This window comes from Entelurus aequoreus, linkage group LG04 (assembly GCF_033978785.1).
Source record: "Entelurus aequoreus isolate RoL-2023_Sb linkage group LG04, RoL_Eaeq_v1.1, whole genome shotgun sequence".
In the NCBI taxonomy this organism is placed as follows: Eukaryota; Metazoa; Chordata; class Actinopteri; order Syngnathiformes; family Syngnathidae; genus Entelurus; species Entelurus aequoreus.
Genome location: NC_084734.1, coordinates 12,221,580 through 12,234,763, shown reverse-complemented (window position 1 = coordinate 12,234,763; position 13,184 = coordinate 12,221,580). Strand labels below are relative to the sequence as shown.

General features: G+C 39.8%; 1 protein-coding gene across 2 annotated transcripts in view; it reads left to right on the top strand.

Annotated features, from left to right (window-relative positions):
* The window catches only part of atg2a (autophagy related 2A), a 75,107-nt gene that overhangs the window by 25,545 nt on the left and 36,378 nt on the right, over positions 1-13,184 (top strand). For both annotated transcript variants that reach the window (XM_062044237.1, XM_062044236.1), the window contains exons 12-19: positions 7-148; positions 5,239-5,337; positions 5,404-5,559; positions 5,623-5,896; positions 7,951-8,023; positions 8,137-8,311; positions 10,831-10,973; positions 11,046-11,167. In XM_062044237.1, the coding sequence (XP_061900221.1) occupies positions 7-148; positions 5,239-5,337; positions 5,404-5,559; positions 5,623-5,896; positions 7,951-8,023; positions 8,137-8,311; positions 10,831-10,973; positions 11,046-11,167 (1,184 nt within the window). The remainder of the gene's footprint in view (positions 1-6; positions 149-5,238; positions 5,338-5,403; positions 5,560-5,622; positions 5,897-7,950; positions 8,024-8,136; positions 8,312-10,830; positions 10,974-11,045; positions 11,168-13,184) is intronic.

Sequence of the window (13,184 nt, the reverse complement as noted above, 5' to 3'; positions counted from 1 at the left end):
GTTAAGAGTGACGGGGGCAGCGGTGCAGGTCTTCTGTGAGATGCGGAGCGGGATACGCAACAGTCGGGCTGTGACCTCCGACCTGTCATTCAGCAGACTAGAAATGTTGGAGTGCCTCTGGGAAAACGGGAAGCTTGAGTACAGTGAGGTACATAAACTTGCTACCTTTTATTCATTCAACATTGCAATAGTTTTTGAGATTTCGTACTTTAAATGTCTTAAGTGAGGTTTTCAAGTGAGATTTTAGTCAATTATTATTTCAAGAAATTTGGTTTCTGTTACTTTTTCAAGGTTTCCCCTTAATGTAACTGACCGTGGCAGTGCGCCACAGTAAAATATTAGCCGGCACACTTTAAAAATTGTTTTTTTTTACGTGAAAACAAATATAACGTATTGTAGCATCCAGAAGAAGACACACAAAGTTTGGCGCTCTTTTTAACTTTTATTGCCAATCTTATACTGACAATGGGTCCAAGTATTTCCTCCATGCACACACGTTCGTCTCCGTGTTTCACTCCCAGACACACAACTAGAGATGTCCGATAATGGCTTTTTTGCCGATATCCGATATTCTGATATTGTCCAACTCTTAATTACAGATTCCGATATCAACCGATACCGATATATACAGTTGTGGAATCAACACATTATTATGCCTAATTCTGTTGTGATGCCCCGCTGGATGCATTAAACAATGTAACAAGGTTTTCCAAAATAAATCAACTCAAGTTATGGAAAAAAGTGCCAACATGGCACTGCCATATTTATTATTGAAGTCACAAAGTGCATGATTTTTTTTAACATGCCTCAAAACAGCAGCTTGGAATTTGGGACATGATCTACTTGAGATAATCCTGATACTCACTACAACTATGGGAAATACTATACTTTGACTTTCACAAAGTGCATTATTTTTTTTAAACATGCCTCAAAACAACAGCTACAAAAACAATGAAGGCACACAGCTTCAGTCCAGAGTATACTAGAGTAATAAATTAAACAATAACATAGTCCTCATTTAGTGCAAGACTGCCTGGCATACTGTATAACAGTATAAACTGGGCTCAATCTGCCCTGCTCTAATGTATTTGTATGAGTAACACAGATGTGCTGTAAGCTAGTGGTGAGTGCTTGAAGTGGCCTACCAGTCAGTCAGAGCTTCTGAAATGCTGCGTTGAAACAGGGCATCTCTGTTCGCTGCAAAGTGTGCGCCATGCAGGGCAGACTAGCCATCGTAGCTTTTGCCATATTGCGTGCGTTGTCCCTGACCACAACGTGGGCTTTCGCCCTGGGGTGGTTTTTGTTGTATTTTAGTTTTTTCTCGGCGGAGTCTTTAAGCGACAACTGTGTGGTACTACTTTTTTTCGGTGTTTGCTTTTCATCCATCTTCCTCTTGTATTTATCGTGTATCTCCTTATGATTCTTGAAGAGGTGGGAGATCAAATTGCTCGTATTAAAGGAAGACGTCTTGGTTCCTCCTCGCATATCCAACTTTCTGCAGTCATTGCAAATTGCCAGTTTTTTATGCGTCAGACACACTTTAAAATAATCCCAAACCATAGACATGGTGTCATTAGTCAGTCACCGAGCGAGCTCGCTTGTTAGCTACGGCTACAGCACCGGCAACAACACACACTTGTTGTTGTTATGCTCCGCTCGCGGCGGTTTGATGAGGTCATCAAGCGTCGCCAGTAAACCTCTCATGCTGCAGTCGTGCTGCAACTCCTGTGTTGTGTGTGGGAGAGAGGAGAGGGGAGGGGCTGCTGACTGGGAGACACGACTGCTCTTTACTTCTCCCTACGTCCGTGTACCACTCCGTACAGCGGCGTTTTAAAAAGTCATTAATTTTACTTTTTGAAACCGAAACCGATAATTTCCGATGTTACATTTTAAAGCATTTTATCGGACATCTCTACACACAACACTTCCTCGTTCTCTGCCAACACGATGTGTTCATGACCATGGGAAAAATGATCATCATAACACACAAGCATGCATTTTAACACAAGCAGGTAGTTACAGTATGAATGGATATGTATGGTTAATTATTTGCGCACTATTAACTAGTGATTTACTGAAAATGTGGCTGCCGAAAAAATATGTACTTTGATCACCGGAAAAGCTATATGCTCAGAGTTGTCTGGAGCAGAGGCAACATGTCCGCGCTGTGGACATACTTAAAGTATCGTAGATATAACCGTGGACAGTGATCTTCAAAATTTAAGATGAAAGTGGCAGCTTTTAAGGAGAGGAAGGCTCGCAGCAGTGTGAAGCAAGTGTGACGTCACGTTCTCTGCAACTTAATTTTCGTCGTGGACATGGAGCAACAAAAGTAAAGAATCTCTAAACATGAGTACAGTCTACAATAACACCAGAAATAGATACTTTATGTGTTGCTAGTCATTTTTAATAATTAAAAAAGAGTGCTTAAAAGGATTGTAGAAATCTTGAGAAAACAATTGTAAATTTTACATTGTACAATAAGCAACAACAATTGAAAAATAAACAAAACTATATTATGTAAAAAAAAAAATTAAAAAATACCGGTATGTTACTACTGTATTTAATAATAACAGATTTGTTTTAAAAGTATGTATACATTTTTTTGCCTGTTTAAAGAAATTGTACGCATCATAGAAAATAATGTCTTATTGACCACGCCCCCACTACCACAAGTATCTCGGCCATCACGTGGAATTTTCTCTTTCAATATCCACCCCATCAATTTGAACCTTTGCTATTTCCGAATAACATTACTTTTATTTTACTCAGATTTAATGATAGTTTATTCATGTTAAACCCTGATTTTAATTCTCAAATTTCCAAATCAACCATTGAAATAACTCATTTAAATCGTGACCCGGCCAGAAAATATTTATGTCATCAGCAAACAAATCAGGTTTTATTACATCTGAGACATTACGTATATGATTAATATATCAAATTAACAGTTTGGGGTCCAAAACAATATCCAAGCATGATTAGCAGCTATTTCCTTGCTGGACATATTGTTTTGTATTGTCCAACTACCGTATTTTTCGGACTATAAGTCGCAGTTTTTTTTCATAGTTTGGCCGGGGGTGCGACTTATACTCAGGAGCGACTTATGTGTGAAATTAATAACACATTACCGTAAAATATCAAATAATATTATTTAGCTCATTCATGTAAGAGACTAGACGTATAAGATTTCATGGGATTTAGCGATTAAGAGTGACAGATTGTTTGGTAAACGTATAGCATGTTCTATATGTTATAGTTATTTGAATGACTCTTACCATAATATGTTACGTTAACATACCAGGCACGTTCTCAGTTGGTTATTTATGCCTCATATAACGTACACTTATTCAGCCTGTTGTTCACTATTCTTTATTTATTTTAAATTGCCTTTCAAATGTCTATTCTTGGTGTTGGCTTTTATCAAATATATTTCCCCCAAAAATGCGGCTTATACTCCAGTGCGACTTATATATGTTTTTTTCCTTCTTTATTATGTATTTTCGGCCGGTGCGACTTATACTCCGAAAAATACAATAGCTGCTAACACAGTCCAGAACTATCACCCTGATTCGACATTGTCATCATATTATGACTCTATGATATCAAATGCTTTCTTAAATGAATGAATACCCATGCTTGCATATGCCTTTTGATCAAAAAACGTTTGTGAAATGCTCAACTGAATCTAATATTGCCAGTGATTCCCTAAATCTATTCTGGCCTTCAATCAGTAGATGACGTTTTTCTGTACATTTTCCTAGTCTGCTTTTAAAAAGTTTGAGCTTTATGTCTAAAGTGAACGTGGTTATACTTTAGAGTAGTCAGTAGAGATGTCCGGTAATGGCTTTTTTGCCGATATCCGATATTCCGATATTGTCTTAATTACAGATTCCGATATCAACCGATACCGATATATACAGTCGTGGAATTAACACATTATTATGCCTAATTTTGTTGTGATGCCCCGCTGGATGCATTAAACAATGTAACAAGGTTTTCCAAAATAAATCAACTCAAGTTATGGAAAAAGATGCCAACATGGCACTGCCATATTTATTTTTGAAGTCACAAAGTGCATTATTTTTTTTAACATGCCTCAAAACAGCAGCTTGGAATTTGGGACATGCTTGGGTTGGGGGGGGGGGGGGGGGGGGGTTTAGGGGTAGCGGGGGGTGTATATTGTAGCATCCCGGAAGAGTTAGTGCTGCAAGGGTTTCTGGGTATTTGTTCTGTTGTGTTTATGTTGTGTTACGGGGCGGCATGGCGTAGTGGGTAGAGCGCCCGTGTCAGAAACCTGAGGGTTGCAGGTTCGCTCCCCGCCTCTTACCATGCCGTTGTGTCCTTGGGCAGGACACTTCACCCTTGCCCCCAGTGCCGCTCACACTGGTGAATGAATGTTGAATGAATGAATGTTGAATGAATGATAGGTGGTGGTCGGAGGGGCCGTAGGCGCAAATTGGCAGCCACGCTTCCGTCAGTCTACCCCAGGGCAGCTGTGGCTACGAAAGTAGCTTACCACCACCAGGTGTGAATGAATGATGGGTTTTTAACACGTAAAGCGACTTTGGGTACTTAGAAAAGCGCTATATAAATCCCAGGTATTATTATTATTACGGTGCGGATGTTCTCCCGAAATGTGTTTGTCATTCTTGTTTGGTGTGGGTTCACAGTGTGGCGCATATTTGTAACAGTGTTAAAGTTGTTTATATGGACACCCACAGTGTGACCTGTATGGCTGTTGACCAAGTATGTCTTGCATTCACTTGTGTGTGTGTAAAGCCGTAGATATTATGTGAGTGGGCCGGCACGCAAAGGCAGTGCTTTTAAGGTTTATTGGCGCTCTGTACTTCTCCCTACGTCCGTGTACACAGCGGTGTTTTAAAAACTCATAAATTTTACTTTTTGAAACCGATACCGATAATTTCCGATATTGCATTTATCGGCCGATAATATCGGCAGTCCGATATTATTGGACATCTCTAGTAGTCAGTGTACAGCTTGTATACCAGTACAGATGGACTACGTACTGAAAATAAGTCAATACACCTCACATGAACACGTCCTAATTGTGTACAAAGTGTCAATATTTAGTGTGAGTGTCATTGTTATCTAGGACTGACTTAATCTCTTGGGCATGGAACTCACCACAGCTGCTGGAATCCTCTTCCATGTTGTGTTTTTCAACACGTGTTACGGTCACATGATTGATCCCATTGCCGTGCATCTCTTTTATAGTTGCTCCAGTTCCAGAAAGCAAGTATGTTTACAGTTGGAGTGGCAGCCAAACCTTGTGCCCAGCTCCACTACAGCCTCACTGAGAAGCACCCGAGGAAGGTACTCATGCGCACACACGCCGTGTACACGGCGAGCTACTATTGACCTCTCTGGTGATGTTTGTAGGGTAAACAGCGAGTGGTGAGGCGTGATAGTGTACTGCGAGTGGAGCTAGAAGATGTCAGTGCCGAGCTGGACCTGGACATTCTCAGTCGGATGGGCAACCTGAGCAAGGCCTTCAGCTACGTTCCCGCAGAGAACGTCGGACCCGACAACCTACAGGTTCGCCTTACCAAAACCATGCCACCGACATTCCCCATTTGACCCTTTTTTGTCACGTTTCAGGCGCAGAGCAGCGAGCTGTGCTCCTCCTTCTCCCTCCTTGCCCCGCACGCCATCCTAAGGCTTCGTTTTCCCATACCGGACCTGCGGCCGCTCTCCGAGCGCCAACCTCTGAGCCAGAGGGCGGTGAGGGAGGAGACGCTGGTGTTGGAGCTGAGCGATCTGGTGCTCAAGCATCAAGAAGCGCCAGATCTCCAAAGTGAGCAGCCTTGCCAGGGTCAGCTGTCGGCGCCCTGCCTCACCCAGCTGCTGGAAGCCTCCTTCAGCGACCTGCATGGTGGGAGTACACACAACCTCCAAGATTCATTCATTTACATACATATGCAAATCTAATGAGAGCCAATGAATAAGCAACTACAATCATTGACATTAATGAGAGACGTTTCTATGGGTTTGCCGTTAATTATTTCGGGTCAACAGAACACCTTAACAATGCACCACATTATGATACATATATTTAAACTAATACCTCTGTAAGAGTGTCAAAAACATTACAAATATTATTTTTGTTAGAGCTTTTTTAAATGTTATACAGTACAGGCCAAAAGTTTGGACACACCTTCTCATTCAATGCAATCTTTTCTTTATTTTCATTAGAGATGTCCAATAATATCGAACTGCCGATATTATTGGCCGATAAATGCTTTAAAATGTGATATCGAAAATGATCGGTATCGGTTTCAAAAACTAAAATGTATGACTTTTTAAAACGCCGCTGTGTACACGGCTGTAGGGAGAAGTACAGAGCGCCAATAAACCTCCAAGGCACTGCCCTTGCGTGCCGGCCCAATCACATAATATCTACGGCTTTTCACACACACAAGTGAATGCAAGGCATACTTGGTCAACAGCCATACAGGTCACACTGAGGGTGCCCGTATAAACAACTTTAACACTGTTACAAATATGCGCCACACTATGAACCCACACCAAACAAGAATGACAAACACATTTCGGGAGAACATCCGCACCGTAACACAACAAAAACAACAGAACAAATACCCAGAACTCCTTGCAGTACTAACTCTTCCGGGACGCTACAATATGCTACCCCCCCACACCTCAACCCCGCCCCCAACCCCGCCCACCTCAGCCTCCTCATGCTCTCTCAGGGAGAGCATGTCCCAAATTCCAAGCTGCTGTTTTGAGGCATGTTAAAAAAAATAATGCACTTTGTGACTTCAATAATAAATATGGCAGTGCCATGTTGGCACTTTTGTCCATAACTTGAGTTGATTTATTTTGGAAAACCTTGTTACATTGTTTAATGCATCCAGTGGGGCATCACAACAAAATTAGGCACAATAATGTGTTAATTCCACGACTGTATCGGTTGATGTCGGAATCGGTAATTAAGAGTTGGACACTATCGGATATCGGCAAAAAAGCCATTATCGGACATCTCTAATTTTCATGACTATTTACATTGTAGATTGTCACATCAAAACTATGAATGAACACATGTGGAGTTATGTACTTAACAAAAAAAAGGTGAAATAACTGAAAACCTGTTTTATATTCTAGTTTCTTCAAAATAGCCACCCTTTGCTCTGATTACTGCTTTGCGCACTCTTGGCATTCTCTCCATGAGCTTCAAGAGGTAGTCACCTGAAATGGTTTTCACTTCACAGGTGTGCTCGAAGCCCATGGAGAGAATGCCAAGAGTGTGAAAAGCAGTAGTCAGAGCAAAGGGTGGCTATTTTGAAGAAACTAGATGTAGAGGTTGCCCTCTAGTGGGTTCTTGGGACCACCACACACTGCCAGGAGAGCCCGGAATTCAGGGTATAACGCTGTTTTGTTTTCATCAATCTCGACAGGCTTCTGCTTTCCAGCAAAATGTCTTTTCCCTTGCGTCCGCTCATCAGCACCTCCAACTCCAACAACGTGTCTCATTCCGGCTGCTGCTAATAAAGGCGACAGGTGATTAGATAACAAGGCCCACCTGGGCCATCTACTCACCTGTCGCTGTCTTCGAGGCCGGTCCTGGCACACCCCGTTCCGCGGCAGGCCCGCAGGCCACGCCCCCCTCCACACTAGAATACAAAACATGTTTTCAAATATTTCACCTTTTTTGTTAAGTACATAACTCCACATGTATTCATTCATAGTTTTGATGTGACAATCTACAATGTAAACAGTCATGAAAATAAAGAAAACGCATTGAATGAGAAGGTGTGTCCAAACCTTCGGCCTCGACTGTACATTAGCTTTTGCTGGTGTAAATACTGTTGTAAGTCATTTCAAGGCAAATTTGCTCTTATCAGCAATTATCGAGTATCAAAACCCAATCAGTATATTAAGGTATTTAAGAATATTGCTTATTGTTACCAGGTTCATACGAGGGTTGGGACGGAGGCTCCTTCCCTTGCATCAGAGTGAAGAAAAGCCATGACTCCCTGCCCAGGTGAGTGGAGAATACTTAACAAAAACCTTCCGAAGTGCCTTTTAATGTGTAAACAGGAAGTAAGATTTTCCCTGTCCCGGTTATTCTGCTGTTTGAAACCCCACCATTTATAGGATATCAGTGCGAGTGCGAGGAGGTGAGATGCAGGGCCAAGGCGTGGGTCTAGCTGGCTTGAACCTTGGCCTTGTCAGAGACCTGGGGGCCGCCTTCTTCGAAAGCCATTGTGAGCTCAACGACAAAACCAGCTCTCCGTTCTCCTCCAACCGCACCATGTTTGAGACTGAAGAGGTAGGTCGTTCACAGTCTGTTAACGTTTCACTTATAAAGCTTACAACCACGTCTCCGACCGCCTCGATGGTGTGGATCAGAGGTGTCAAACTCAAGGCACGGGGGCCAGATCTGGCCCGCGACATCATTTTATCTGGTCCACAAACACCAGGAAATGATATGTGTCAATAAAGTACTTAATATTTTCTCACTAAATTGATCTTTTTCATTTTGACAGGAAAAAAAATATATGTGCTCCTTGAAATTGCATATCTTTTAAACTTTAATAGTATCCATTATTGCAACAAATATTACAGTATTTTATCATACTTTCCAAACATGTTTTTGTCTAAATAATTTAAATACTTAAATATCTGCTTGACTTATTGTTTAACAGCAAAGTACCCATCAAATTAATAAAAATGACAATACATTTTACTTTGTTCTTTACAGCATATTACTGTAAATTAAAAAAAAAAATTAAAAAAAATTGGCCTTAAAATTCTTTTGACTGAGCTACCATATTTTTTCTGTAAAATCTTGTTTGTAACAGTGTATTACTGTAAATGGAAAAACTATACATTTGTTTTTACGTTAGAAAAACTGGCAGCGAAGTTGCCAGAATAAAAAAAAGGAACTTGCACTGTTTTACCATGAACAATATAATGTTGTAAAAACCAATGTCAATTGGGGCGGTATAGCTCGGTTGGTAGAGTGGCCGTGCAAGCAACTTGAGGGTTCCAGGTTCGATCCCCGCTTCCGCCATCCTAGTCACTGCCGTTGTGTCCTTGGGCAAGACACTTTACCCACCCTGCTCCCAGTGCCACCCACACTGGTTTAAATGTAACTTAGATATTGGGTTTCACTACGTAAAAGTGCTTTGAGTCACTAGAGAAAAGCGCTATATAAATATAATTCACTTCACTTCACTTTAATAGTAACATTCGGACAGCTTTTTCCGTAAAAAACTAAAAAGTGGTACTGTTTTTCTATTTACCGTAAAATGTTGTAAGAAATAAAAAATACACTATTTTACAAAAAAGATGTATGTACTGCTTGAAATTGCATACCTTTTAAACTTTAATAGTATCTATTATTGCAACAAATATTACAGTACATTATCATACTTTCCAAACATGTTTTTGTCTAAATAATTTAAATACTTGAATATCTGCTTGACTTATGGTTTTACAGCAAAGTACCCATTAAATTAATAAGAATGACAATACATTTTACGTTGTTCTTTCCAGCGTATTACTGTAAATTGAAAAAAACTTTTAAAAAATTGGCGTTAAAATTATTTTTACTGTAAAATCTTGTTTTTAATGGTGTATTACTGTAAATGGAAAAACTATACATTTGTTTTTACGGTAGAAAAACTGGCAGCTAAGTTGCCAGAATAAAAAAAAGGAACTTACACTGTTTTTCCATGAACCATATAATTTTGTAAAAACCAATGTCAATTGGGGCGGTATAGCTCGGTTGGTAGAGTGGCCGTGCCAGCAACTTGAGGGTTCCAGGTTCGAGCCCCGCTTCCGCCATCCTAGTCACTGCCGTTGTGTCCTTGGGCAAGACACTTTACCCACCCTGCTCCCAGTGCCACCCACACTGGTTTAAATGTAACTTAGATATTGGGTTTCACTATGTAAAAGTGCTTTGAGTCACTAGAGAAAAGCGCTATATAAATATAATTCACTTCACTTCACTTTAATAGTAACATTCGGACAGCTTTTTCCATAAAAAACTAAAAAGTGGTATTGTTTTTCTATTTACCGTAAAATGTTGTAAGAAATAATAAATACACTATTTTACAAAAAAGATGTATGTACTGCTTGAAATTGCATACCTTTTAAACTTTAATAGTATCCATTATTGCAACAAATATTACAGTATATTATCATACTTTCCAAACATGTATTTGTCTAAATAATTTAAATACTTGAATATCTGCTTGACTTATGATTTTACAGCAAAGTACCCATCAAAAATGACAATACATTTTACGTTGTTCTTTACAGCGTATTACTGTAAATAAAAACAATAAATTTGCGTTAAAATTCTTTTGACTGAGCTGCCCTATTTTTACTGTATAATCTTGTTTTCAACGGTGTATTACTGTAAATGGAAAAACTATACATTTGTTTTTACGGTAGAAAAACTGGCAGCTAAGTTGCCAGAATAAAAAAAGGAACTTGCACTGTTTTTCCATGAACAATATAATGTTGTAAAAACCAATGTCAATTTAATAGTAAAATTCTGACTGCTTTTTCTGTAAAAAACAAAATAGTGGTACTGTTTTTATATTTACCGTAAAATGTTGTAAGAAATAAAAAAATACACTATTTTACAGTAACATTTTGTAAATGTACAGTTTTTACTGTAAAATCAACAGTCTACTTAACAAAACAAATATATATATACATTATATAATCAATAATGAAAACTAGAGGCAAATTCCTACATTATTCGCTGTTACACGCGGCCCTCTGATGGCAGCCATGTGGCCCTCAATGAAAACCAGTTTGACATCCCTGGTGTAGATGGTGATCCCGGCCGACCCGGAGGAGATGGGTCAGTTCCAGTCCCAGTGCGTGGCTCAGTGTCAGTGCGTCGTGGACGTTAGGCTTCCTCTGGCCTGCGTCTTTCTGCCCAGCAAGCAGGCTTTCCAAAGCATCTACAACAGGTAGAATATGCAGCAGTCTGACATTTACTTTGTTATTGATCATCATCAGTAAGACTGAACCTCTCGTTGCAGGATCAATAATGACCTGCTGATGTGGGAACCGCCTCCCCCTCCGCCCACTTCAGCTCAGAGCTCTGTGCACGGTCGCCAACATCACGACGAGTTTCAACTCTGCAAGTCGGCCTTCCGACTGGGTGAGTTCTGGGGTTTTCGGGGTGGATCATACATTCAACAGCCGCCTGCACGATCTCCTAAAAATGTGTTTATTATTGATGTTTAGTTATTAGCTATATAAGAGGGGGTGTGTGGAAAAACAACACCATACAGTTGTACAGCACAATAATAAAAGTGTTTTGTGTACAGTGCAATTCATCTGTTTAACCCTAGATTATAACAAAACAGTCTCAACGTGTTTCTCTTTGAAGAAACAGTCATTAAATGAAATTCAGGTCAACATTTATCAAAATAAAATAGAACAGGTAAAATGATTTAAAATTTTTCGGTGTTATTTTGGACCCTAAGCTAAAATTTGATGGCCATATTATAAAAATTACTGTCAGGTTCAAACACTGATGACATCTATTAAACAAGACAAGAAGCAAGGAATTAAACAGAGACAGAATTAAATTTGGCTCATTGAGGAGAAACGCGTACACCTGTACCCTTGTACAGTGTCACCATGCTCTGACAAAAGATTGTACACCTCCTCTTTTATTTGGACTTTCCCTGATTACATGGCAACAGCTGTTTCTAAGGGAAGCAGGGTCGTAAACAGCCATGTCTTTGGTTACAAAACAGTTCAAAGAAAAGGTCGTAAAACAGTTCAAAGAAAAGGTGCCTGGAGCTTGGGCAGGCCCTGCTTCCTCTCCGCTTTGTAGATCTCGGGTCAAGACAAAATCTTTCTGTGGATTACAATACATCAAAGAAACCGACACCTTCATGTTGCTTCCCATCCTACACAGTGGAGTTTTACAAGCATTCTTCTTGGTAGGATCAAATACAGCTTTTGTCCTCTCGCAGGGCGAGCTGAACTCAATGTAACACAAAGTTTTGTGATAACTTAGATACAATTATTCTAACAATTACTAAGACCGTACAAATAAATATAAACTGTTTCAGGCTTATTAGACCTTGTTTACCTGTTCAAGCTGCACAAGTTTACATGCGTGCAATGATTTGATCCCACATGTCTCATTGTGCCATGGTCTGGGGACAGGCAACCAAATGTGTAGTGAAGCCTCTGTTGTCGTTATATAAACAAACACTAAAGACATTTGACCAAAAACCAGTGAAGTATCATCACTGCCATTTTACCCAAAATATTTCTCATTTTTAAAAGCTATTTTTAAGTGTCTTAATGGATTAGCCCCCTGATGTGTAGATGTGTAGTGAAAAGGTGGCGGAGGACTCTGGGTCAGTCTGCGTTCTCAGTAAAGGCCTCACATCTGTGGAACTCTTTGCCACTGGAGTTAAAGTCACAGTCGGACATTAAACTTTTCTCCACAAAACTGAAAAATTGGCTTAAGGAGAATCAGAAGTGTGAGCACTAGAACTGAGTGTAGTATGGACAAATGGGACCAATTATTTGTAATGTATTTTTATTTTGTACTTGTCTTAATCCTTTTGTATGTGTTTTTTCCACTTTTCTCAACTTTTCTTTGAAAGCCTAACCAGGGACGAGGGTTGCAAAATAAGATTTCATGCCTCTTCTGAAATTGCTGTCCTCCGCAGCAGTTTGTACTTTCTCTAATAAAAACTCAGCAAGCGGCTGTCAATGTTCACATTCACCATCTTAAATTTATTTCACAATAGGGTTGTTTGAAGAAAATAAATACCATTCCGCTGGCCGTCCCTGACCAGGAGTCATCCCGTCACTTCATGGGTCCTCTCAAAATGTCAGACTTTTTCTCAACTCCAACAGCAGATATCCCTTTTTTTTTAAAAAGAGGTTTCTCCTTTTAGCTGCAATTTGAATGTGGTTTTCATGGCCACGTGTCCTCTGCTGGCTTATTTTAATATGTTTTTTGGAGCTGCTGTGTGATACTATGTGTGTGGCTTTAAAACCAATCATATACCTTATGATATAAAACGATAATTATATAACGATTAGCATGCAATAATATGATGGGGAGAATAATATATACATTTCATTAAGTGTATGTGTATGCTAGAAATATATGTATTTAGCATTAAAATTGATACATTCCTTCT